The 11,750-nt window shown below is 34.7% G+C and overlaps 2 protein-coding genes across 2 annotated transcripts; one reads left to right on the top strand and one right to left on the bottom strand.

Annotated features, from left to right (window-relative positions):
• Positions 1-6,254: 6,254 nt before the first annotated feature.
• On the bottom strand, positions 6,255-7,002 carry LOC133317435 (uncharacterized). The gene is made up of 2 exons (XM_061519298.1): positions 6,360-7,002; positions 6,255-6,262 (listed from the first exon to the last, which is right to left on the bottom strand). Exons 1-2 carry the CDS (start codon positions 7,000-7,002, stop codon positions 6,255-6,257), a joined length of 651 nt encoding a protein of 216 aa, XP_061375282.1.
• Positions 7,003-10,546: 3,544 nt separating this feature from the next.
• On the top strand, positions 10,547-11,438 carry LOC133317429 (uncharacterized; the record flags this gene model as incomplete). Its single annotated transcript, XM_061519289.1, has 1 exon — positions 10,547-11,438. A coding segment is annotated over exon 1 (892 nt), but the record flags the coding sequence as incomplete, so codon positions are not given.
• Positions 11,439-11,750: the final 312 nt, after the last annotated feature.

Genomic DNA, 11,750 nt, shown 5'->3' with positions numbered 1-11,750 from the left:
TATAGTTCATATGTCACTATCATATCGAAAAACACAGGAAACCAGACACAGCCAAATTTGACTATCTAAAAGAAGTTAAGACTGTGGGAATTGGCTCATTCGGTAGGTATGATGGCTACGTTTGTGCATGAGCGGGAGTGAAAGCATGGCCATGGTGTGGACTATGAAGTTGAAGTCTCAAATAAGAAGAATGATCATGTTAGAAAATTGGCAAACAACAAAGACATATAAAAATGCAGCTGCATTCTGACCAATCTCTTAGGCAATTTTATCTTGCTTACCACCCTTAAATTCATTGATTCGACCACACATTTCCAAAATTTTATCTGTTTAATATTCATATTCCTCACCATTACATATTTCCCTTTCTCACACACAAATATGAACTAGACCTTCATCCTTTTTTGAAAAAAACATAAATTGTTATCAAAAAAAAAAAAAAAAAAACATAAATAGTTTCCAACGCGCAGTTATGTGGAGAGAAGTGTAAGAAGGAAGGATATTGTTCCATTTCAAAGTTTGTATGTACAAGTCATAATAAGGGCTTAAAATATTACCTACACATTAATTACCAATGAAAAATTAATAGCAAAAAATAAGTTTAAAACTTTTTTGTTGACATTATTTGATCTTCCTCAATTCTCTTCTTTACTTTCTAAAAGTGGCTAGTTTAAATTACTTGAGACTGTTTCTATAGAAATGCCAATCGTCAGTATAATCAACTGCTGAAATGCTGAACATAAAAAATATATTATATATTTTCATGTATTATTTTAGTTATTGTAAACATCTGCGATTATAAATTAATTAGTTCCTCCTGTTTGATGAAATAATTATAATATTCTTCTTTATGTTTGTATAAATTTACAAGTACAATTACAATTTACTTATTTAGTGTACCACGGCAAAATCTACCTTTTAATTATAGGAAATCTTCCCAATAAAATAAATATTCTTTTAATAGTTTATTAATTCAGATGTCTCTATTTTGCTGCGATTTGGAACTCGGACATCCTCCAATGCATCCTATACACACAGAATTTAGAATTATCAGTAACTTCGCCAAAGAAAAGTTACATCATAAAAACACTAAAACATGCATCCTTTATTGTGCAAACAGGCTAGCTGGAAAACATCTCCACAATTTTAAGTATTGGTGCACTGGTTGATAGAATTTCTAATGTTCAGGGCAAGTCAAATAAAAACATATTTTTCCCCAGTTAATTTGGAAACAACCCTTAGAAATTAAAGAGGAAGAAAAAAAAATCCAAGGAAATGGATCCATAATAGAAATCTACTTTAGCCATTAAAATAAGGGTAATACTTCTCTTATGTTGCATAAGAGAAGTATTATCTCATGCTCAAACAATAGTTAGGAGAGAGAAAAAAGTTGAAGGTGAGAGAAAAAAAATCTTGTGAGACTCATTTGAAAAATGTGAGTGTATGAGATAATAATTTTTTTATGTAACATAAGAAAAGTAATTCCCTTAAAATAAAGAGTAAACCCCTTTTGGTCCCTACCAAAAAATACGGTCTCCACTTTCATTTCTTACAAAAAAAAAAAAATACTCATTTTAGTCATTTTTTAGAGATTAAATTGGATTTCCATTGAATTTTTTAGGAATTACATTTTTAAAAAAACTGAAATTGTAAAAGGACCAAAAATTGACTTTTTTTTTTTTTGTAAGGGACGAAAGTGGAAACCATGATTTTTGTTAGGGACCTAAAGGAGGCTTTACTCTAAAATAAATCATGCTTGTTGTATTGAAACCAACGAAATGTTTGGATAATTCAGCCAATGAGTAATTTTGGATCATATCCATTCAAACAGTTTAAATGAGTTGTACAGGAAGCAGATATTCATTAGAAGCAACCATCTAAGATCAAGTAGATAAGCAAAATATAGCATCAAATGCTTAACGGAAAGCACCAACTTTTAGATCAATATATCTCAATATGTTGTATTAGGGTTGATACTAACCTGGTTGTGAAATAGTGAAATCAAAAGAATTACTACGATCAATATTCTACAGAAATTTGTAAATATAGCAAACCAGCACACAGTCTTCAAACTGCGATCTTCAAATACCAGACTATTACATTATTACTATTCATATATCAAGTGACGGAGCCAAGAAAAAAAAATCAGATAGTGCCAATAATTTTATTTTATTTTATTTTAGTACATAAAGTGAATATAAAAAAAAATCAAGGCATGAGAGAGGACCAGGGAGGGAGATAGCTAAGGTGATTTGACAGTAAATCTGGATGAAACAATTTGTAGCTAATGCTATTTCAAACATTTACCACCAGACACCTTCACATTAAAAGATGCTGATAAGTGATAGCTTTTCCAGCAGCTCAACTTAAAATTATGGTTATTATTTGTTAGTTTATTATGCATATTAATGTCATACACATGCATGGTTTGCAAGTACACATTATTCCTTGAAATTTAAAGAACCAAACCTTAGCAGCTCACAAAACCTGTTAATTAATCCCCTAACATGGGATATATTAGTCCAACAGACAATACTGTACTCATTATATGATTTGATTTTGGGTAATGTTTTTCTCCTTTTATATGACACAAGCAATCTTCCTACACAAACATAAAAGTGGGCCCATCAATTCTTTTATTTTTCTTTTATTTTAAAAATAGTGGACCCCACAATCTCTTGTCTCTATGACATGACCTAAAAAGTTTCCTACAACATAATATTAGTTTTTCCCTTTGATTTTTCCAATCAACCAAATTCAGAACATCTATGTGATTGTGAACTAGGGTGTTCGCGGTCTGGATTGGATCGATTTTGGAAGCAAAATTCATTCGATCCAATCCCTTCCGTTTGATCATTTAATCATCCATTCAGTTTAGATTTTTTTCCAAATCCGATCCGATCCAATCCAATTTTTTCGGTTTCAATTGGATCGGTTTTCGATTTTTTGAATATCCTAAAATTAGTTTCATGATTATTGTGCAAATAACATCTTTTGTATATATTGGCTTTGCAAAAAAAAAATTTCGAAATACAAAAATATCAATAAACAATAATATAGTTGATGAGACGTGACTAAATTTTTTCTTGGGTTTAGTTGATGAGTTAATGGGTCATGGGTTTAGAAATTTTTGGGATATAATTAGGAAAAGGACCAAGTAGGTAGAGGAGAATTAATATATTAGATTGGTTTGGATTGGATCGGTTCTCATCAACCCATCCGAAAACCGATCCAATCCAATTAAAATTTACAGTTTTTTTTTCGATTTTTGGTTTTTCGGTTATCGGTTTTTCGATTCGGTTTTCGCGGTTTGAATCGGTTTGGATCGATTGATGAACACCCCTACTAGATAACTCTCCAGCAACATGTGACACTTTATGAGATTTTGCATTACTGTCAGAGATTTCTAAAGAAGACTGTGGTTTCTGAGAATTTGTTTTCTCTGCATCCTTCATGGAATCTTTACTTTCTACACATTTGAATGGATTTCAGTAGCCAGTCTCACTGCAGCGATATTTCCCATCACCCTACAACCCCCAAAAAAACATTTGAAAATGGCCTATGAATAATAACTAAGCAAAAGAAACATATGTAGATTACAAAAATAAGGACCTACCCCCAAGCAAACATGTAACCAAGAGATTATAAGTGAAATACTAAGTGTAGACTTCTTTTGGGATGAGGAGGAATGAAGATTATGAACTTGAATCCCATTTCATCTATAACACCATTCTTCAGCAGCTCTAGACGTCACATCAATATTTATGTTTGAAACCAAGGCTTCATCAACAAGTCTGTATAAACATACAAAATCTCCCCCAAATCCCTTATGTTAAACTAGTCTCAAATCAACAAATAACTCATTAGTATATAACAAAGAAACTGAAGACAGATCTGTGTATTCATTAGCTATTCATACACCTCATCAGCCTTCAATCACACTTAGAAAGCTTGACGATCTAGGTAAGTTGCAAAATGTAATGACTACACTTACACCGTTCAATTTTTTTTTTTTTTTTTTGTACAATTTGCATATACTTTATACTTCAAACATAAAGGTAATCAAAAAAGCTAAAAAAAAAAATAAAAAAAATAAAAAAATCACACTCTCAGCTTCAAACCTCTTTCTATGAATAAGGTATTTCACTTGGGGGTTTTTGACCTTAATAACCCTTTATTAATAATTAATTACCAAATTGACCTTCATTATAAACTATTTTAAAAATTTAGCCTCCCAAAAAACATAATACCAATCTGCCTATGTTTGACCGTTGACCACCAAGCCTACCCGGGTACACCCCTCCCTACCCGGGTATTTTTTGAAAATTTATGCCTACCCAGGTACAGAGGAGTGTACCCGGGTATAGTTCTTGACATCTGAAAAATTGCTTGAATTATTTACCCGGATAAGGAGGGGTGTACCCGGGTAAATCTCGACCAGAAACCCCAAAACCGGAGAGAAAGACATCCAATTAAATAGGTAGCAAGCAGTGAAAATGGCATCGTCCCAAAACCGGAAGGAACATTGCCATGGAGTAAGAGAATTTGAGTGGTTTCAATAAGATGATTTTTGCGTTCAACCTCATTTTGTTGAAGGATATGCGCACATGAAGTTTGGTAAAGAATGCATTGTAAAGAATTTTGGTAAAAAGGGAACAATAATTTTTCTGAATAATTCATATTTCTTTCTTGCTTTTCATCAAAGGGATTAGTACAATATATAGAGAATAAAGGCTTTACATCAAATCAGCCTTTTTGCTAAGATGAAGGGTACAATCCCTATAAATCAGCTACACACTAATTAGGAAAGAAATCAGCATTAAAAAAGGGAAACAAAATTGTAACAGATTAGGAAGAAAATAATACTAATCCAAAGATAAATAACTTCAGAATAATTTCATGAAATCAAGCAACGATGGAGCGTATTTATTGGGGCGCAATTAATGGGGATCAATTATTGTGGTGTATAACAACACATTGAGATGCCATAAATATTTGAAATAGTTGAGATAATATTCGAACGATTTTGGGATTTTTGGTCGAGATTTACCCGGGTACACCCCTCCCTACCCGGGTAGGCATAAATTTTCAAAAAATACCCGGGTAGGGAGGGGTGTACCCGGATAGGCTTGGTGGTCAACGGTCAAATATGGACAGATTGGTGTTATGTTTTTTGGAGAGGTTAAATTTTTGAAATAGTTTATAATGAAGGTCAATTTGGTAATTAATTATTAATAAAGGGTTATAAGCAATGTTACTAAACTCGGCCCGGTCATCGACCCGGTCGAGGTACCGGGTCACTGAGTCACTGGTTCAACCGCATGACCCGCTAAGTATATACAAATCTGTAATTTTTATTAAAAAAAACTATTAACACACTCAAATACCTGTAAAATATGATACTAATTCCAAATATTCTAATTTGAAAAGCAACAAATCGCACAACATTTTCCAACAAAAGATCTAACAAACATATAATATTTGTCCTAACCTTAAACATTTAATATCCATCACAAGTCTACAACAATAGCTTTTGTCACTATCAAGAGAAAACAAACAGATCAAATTGCTAGCACAAGAACATATAATTATGCCCAAGGAGGCAAAGTTGTGTCAATTAATTCATGCTCTCCTTCTTCATTGCCTTCAGTTTGATTTGCACTTTCCATGATGTTGTCTTGTGCCTCATCTTCATCATCATCATCCAAATTTAGTTGATCTAAAACAAATGCCAATTTTTCATGTATGTTAGTTATTAACATGAAGTAGTCAAACAATCAAATAATCATAAAACAATAAGTAAACACACCTGCTTCATCTAAAGTTGGTTGAATGGACATATGTGCAAGCTCCGTCCATAAAGCTTCCATTTCTTCAACTGTTAAGTATGGTGGTGATTCCTTCAGTACCCAATTAGAGTGCTCCTCAAATGTTTCAAAATTTATTGGATCATAATTTTGTTGCTTCAATCGACTCCTACGTTTATTAAATTGTCCAATTTTCAAAATTAGAAAATACTTGGAGAAATAATTATATAAAAAAAATACTCAATAATACCTTTGTGCCAGCCTCAAGTTATAACGAACATAGACAAGATCATTAAGCTTTTGATGCTCTAATCTATTTCTCTTATTCGAATGAATGTGTTCAAATGTGCTCCAATTGCGTTCACAACCCGAAGCACTACAAGTTTGACTTAAAATACGAATAGCCAATTTTTGCAAATTTGGTGCACCACATCCATAAGATTCTCATCATTGATCTAGAATATCGCATGGGATAAATTAGTATTAATATTATTCAACAATAATAACAATTAATGCTCATAAAAAAAGAAAGATATAAACCATAAATTTTACCTGGCATCACGGTATTCCGTTCACGTTTAGCAGATGGCCTTTCAAAATCTAACTCAGCATTTTTGAATATTCTCATCTCACTTGTCAACTTAGAATTTAAATCAGGATTCCCATAAGCATATCTCTCGATGACATCCAAACGGCCCGATGTTGTGAATTTATGTTTTTCAAATTCTTCATTATTGAAACGACAACCTGGATTCAACCAATAACCAGCGGCATGAAGATTTTTGCGAAGCTGTGAATCCCAACGACTATCTAAGATGGTCAAGTAAGGCTCCACCTTCTTCTTATTTCTTTGAAATCTCCTTATCATCTCCTCTTTAGCTTTAAATATAGCTTGATAAAGAAAACCCATGGCAGGTTTGTCTTCACTATCAACAATATGCAACACACGAATAAGTGGCTCAGTAAGCTTCACAATATCAGCACATTGTTTCCAAAAATTAGAATCTAAAACTTGTTCCACAAACTTTTTTGCCTTGGCCTCTTTAGAATAAGCTGAGCTTGTCCAATCTCTAGAAGTTACCATAGCCCTTAATGCATCCTTTTGAGCCAATATGCTTTGTAAGGCAATAAAATTAGTGGCAAAGCGAGTCGGAGCTGGACGAAGTATTTCCCTTCCACCTGTATATTTTCTCATCGAATGCAATGGATGACAATAATTATAGATGTATTTGGTAATTTTGGCAGCATGAGACACAACAACACTTACTTCCTCTAACTTTCCAAAGTCTTGTAACATCAAATTTATACAATGAGCAGCACAAGGAGACTAAAAAATAGTAGGAAACTCAGCCTCCAATAACCTCCCAGCAGCAACATAATTTGCAACATTATCAGTCACAACCTGAACAACATTTTCAGGGCCAACATCTAACACCACATCTCTAAAAAGCTTATACAATAGATCTGCAGTTTTTGAAGCATTAGAAGCATCAACCGACTTCAAAAAAATAGTTCCTTTTGGGCAATAAACTAGAAAATTGATAAGAGTTCTCCTACAACGATCAGTCCACCCATCTTCCATAATAGCACATCCTGTTTGCTTCCAAACAGTGCGATAACTCTCAACAAGTGGGTTTTTTGTTCCTCTTGAACTTTTCTTTTTTTGTTCGTGCACTCATCAATATTTTGCTTCATTTGAAAACGAACATCTATCGGAACCTTCTTGCATTGTTCAACTTGCCCTTTTTCTCCGGCCAAGTGGGTTTTAAGTCGATTGATGCCACCTCCCCTAATTATCTTATCACAATAAAGACACACTAGAACAATTTTTCCATTCTCTTCAGCAAGTTGTTTACAGTGTGCCCAACTTGGATCAGTTTTTCCCATGTGTTGATTTTTGTGAGATGAATGTTGAGATGAAATTTCTTGTGAGATTAGTGTTTCACGTTGAGTAGAAGACATCTCTAGCTTTAATAAAATAAAAATTCCCTGCAATAATTACAAGTTATTTGATATTGGTAATTTCAAATATGCTGATTAGAGCAAAATGCATGTATATATTTTTTGGGCCATCAGAATGCATGTATTTGAAGTAATAAATTAGTTTACCAATAGATAGCATAATTAGAATCGAACCATTAATGTGGCTACTTCTCTAGGGTAGTAATACATGTGGTGGTATCAGACTTTGCAGAGATGAAATTCAAAACTTTATAATCTAAAAGGTTGTGAGAAATCAATCAAATCATATTCGATATCAGCAATTTAGAAGTGATATTCAACACCCCATCATTGTTTCTCCTTCATCTTTTTTTTGCTACTTGTCTCTTTATTGGAATCATCTGCCATTTTTTCTTGTTAATCCTTGCCAAATTTCTACTTCTTAACATCTCACAGTTCAAATAATCAACATTCCAATACATTGAGAAGGGTATAGGGCAATAACGGAATCATCTTGTTAATCCTTGTCTCTTTATTGGAATCATCTGCCATTCTATACATAACGGAATAGGGCAATAACCGAGTAGACGAAGATATTGCTTACCATAAATACTCTTAAATTTTAAAGCAATCAACTGATGACTGAAGTCCTGATAACTCATATTTTATTGCACTTATTTGTTACTCTTGATTATTATTTTTAAGATTTATTTGAATAAAATAATGATGTTTTGAGCTAATTTACATTTTTAGTGTTTGATTGGGTTTAATTTATTTTCGTCAGAATTTTTCAGCTTTACGTTACTTCTGTATTTTCGCCATATCTTGGTCCAAAGTTGTCGGATTGTCTCTGTTCTTGTTGGGTTTTTCAGATAACACAGAGGGCTACAATTATTATGAAGAGTTCGAAGCCCAATTCGGACTGCAAGATGGTCGATTTCTTACGCCAATTCGGACGCGTTTTGCTGAGGTTTTATTTTATTATTGAACTTGTAATTTAAATTAAAACCCAATTACATAAGTGGCTCAAAGCCAAGTTTTATTTTATTTATTTATTTCGTATTTTAGACAGATGGGCCGATCAGAACTGAACTCTAACCCGATTTGGGTAAGGGTATATGACGGCAGAGTAGGAAACTTTTATTCATTCTGTAATTTTTGAATTTTGGGATCAAAGCATTTTCTCTGAAGCGTTCTTCGCGTTCTTCATCTCTTTCTTCTTCTTTTTATTTTATTTTAATTTTTAATCATGTTTACCTTAGCCATGCGAGGCTAAGAACCTTTTAATCAACCTAAGAGGAAGGGATTCCATGGAATTGTCTAGAGGATCAGCGATCATTCTCTAGCCAGATTCGTTTCTTTACTCTAACTCAGATCGATATCGTGCGATTGTGGATATTCGATCTGAGGTTCGCTATCGCGATTATGGGAAAGAATGATCATCAGATTTGATGATCAGATTGTTCCCAATTGAAAATAAGGATTCTGATTCGATTGAGATTAATCACGAATTTGGTAATTTTTCATCCAAGGAAGAACGTCCATGGAACCCTAACCTTAGGTTGGTTAGTTTTAATTACGAATTTTTAATCCCAATTTTTATATTATGCATTTTAATTATTCAACAAAAAATCCAAAACCCCCCCTTTAATTTCTGTCTTGATAATCGATTTTTACCCAACCAATTTCCTTGAGAGACGATTTAGGGTTTCCACTTTACTGCAAATTTTCTGAACCCTAATAAAAAAATAATTTTTAATTTGCGCGAGTTCGACAACTCGTGTCAAATTTGGTGCCGTTACCAGCGAAATTGCATCGGTCTAAATCGTTTTCTGAATTTGATCATCTTCTTTTTCTTCTTTAATTTTCGTTTTTGTTTCTAAAAAAAAAAAATTATGTTTGCGCATCTGTCTTGTTTCTGCGTTTGTACTCGTTTGTGTTTCTGATTCCGATTTCTGCACCTTTGATTCTGCATCGGAATTTGATTCTGCACACGCATCTTTTCTCAGTTTTTGAATATTTTGCATTACGGTTTACGTTTTAGGGCAATTTGGGGCAATTTGGAAAATCGGTAAAACTTCTGTTTGAGAGATTGGCTTCGAGAGTTCTATTCCCAAAGGAATTTGATCTTCTGAGCATAGTTCACACCCTAAAAGGGTGTGTGGTGACCCTTATTTTTGCCAAATTCTGTCGTTTACTAAACCGTTTTGGTGTTTCTTTGTCGTTTCAGGACGTGTCGGGTATTTCTGGATTTGTTCGACTTACTTTGATCGATCTGAAAATTGGTGACCGGAAGAAGACGATCATCCCTGTCAAAAATCGTGGGGATATGCCCCACGAATCAGGCCCTATTTTTGCAGAATTCGTTCGTTTACTATTTTATTTTATTTTTTGAAAACATTTTATTTGATTTTTGAGTTCGTAGGGTCAATTAGAGTTTAAGAGAGTTGGTCCCATAGCATTCTGAGGTCATTTAGTATTTTTAGTAGATTTATTTTGCTTTTTTTCGGCAAATTTTTTGTGTGTCCTATCGTATGTTTTGTGATTTTACTGTTGTATGCCTTTACCTATGATGCATGACTAGGAGTACCACCAATGTTGATGATTTATATGCATATGACCCTGAGATAGAGAGATCATTGCATGCTGCTAGTAGAGCTCGTAGGTTGACTTACAGTAGAGCTGTTCCTGAGCATACCTTAGAGTCTGAGTCTGTTGAGTCCGAGTCTGTTGAGTCTGTTTGTTCGAGTCCTTTACATAGTGTCTATTCGTTTGGTAATTTATTTGATTCTGAAATCATGGGTGATAGAACACTTAAGCAATTGGCTGCTCCTAATGTTGATAATGAGCAGCCCCTGTGTATTCGTTATGCTAATCCTTTTGTACCTTTTGAGCTTGAGTCTGGACTGATACATTTGCTTCCCAAGTTTCATGGTCTTACAGGTGAGGATCCTCACAAATATCTGAAGGAATTTCATATAGTCTGCAGCACTATGAAGCCACCAGGGGTGGATGAGGAGCAAATCAAGCTGCGTGCTTTTCCTTTCTCTTTGGACAGTGGAGCTAAGGATTGGCTGTACTACTTGCCACCTTCCTCCATTGTAAGCTGGAATGACATGTCAAGATTGTGTCTTGAGAAATTCTTCCCTTCATCTAGGGCCACCTCAATCAGAAAGGAGATCAGTGGCATAAGGCAGGCTAATGGGGAGAACATGCATGAGTATTGGGAGCGGTTTAAAAGGCTTTGTGCAAGCTGCCCACACCATCAGATTCCAGACAATCTCCTGATTGTTTACTTCTATGAAGGATTGCTGCATATGGATAGGAACCTTTTAGATGCAGCTAGTGGAGGAGTCCTGAGCAATAAAACACCTGATGAGGCAAAAGAGTTGATTGCTGAGATAGCGGCTAATGCTCAGCAATTTGGCACTAGAGCAAACAGCAGTGCAGTGTTCCAAGTGCAAACTCCTCCAATGCAAAATCCAACAGTAGCAGCAGCAGGAGCATCAAGCACAGATAACCAGAGAATGGAGAACAGACTTGATGAGCTGACATCAATGGTGAGGCAGTTGGCAGTAACACAGACTGTGCAACCTTCTGCTCAACAGATAAGCAACCTGTGTGGCATCTGCTGTGATCTTTCTCACCCCACGGATACTTGTCCTTCTCTACAAGACAGTGGTTTCCAAGGTGATCAGTCTGTTGCTGCAGTCTTTCCTGCAAAGCCACAATACCAGCAGATGCAGCAGCAGCTGCAAAACAATCCCTTCTCTAATACATATAATCCTGGCTGGAAAAACTATCCAAATCTCAATTGGAATCAGAACCAGCAAAGAGCACCATTCCAGCAGAGGCAGCAGTTTGTACCTTCACAGCAGAGACAAAATTTTCAATAATTTGCACCTCCACAGCCAATGCAGCAGCCGCCGCCAATGCAACAGCAAGCCAATAGCAATGGTCTTTCTTTGGAGGATTTAGTGAAGCAGATGGCAACTAACAATC

Source organism: Gastrolobium bilobum, unplaced genomic scaffold (assembly GCF_033153095.1).
Source record: "Gastrolobium bilobum isolate Gb01-03AN ecotype WA unplaced genomic scaffold, APGP_CSIRO_Gbil_v1 utg50158, whole genome shotgun sequence".
In the NCBI taxonomy this organism is placed as follows: Eukaryota; Viridiplantae; Streptophyta; class Magnoliopsida; order Fabales; family Fabaceae; genus Gastrolobium; species Gastrolobium bilobum.
The sequence above is the reverse complement of the archived record's forward strand: the minus strand, read 5'-3'. Positions and strand labels throughout refer to the sequence as shown.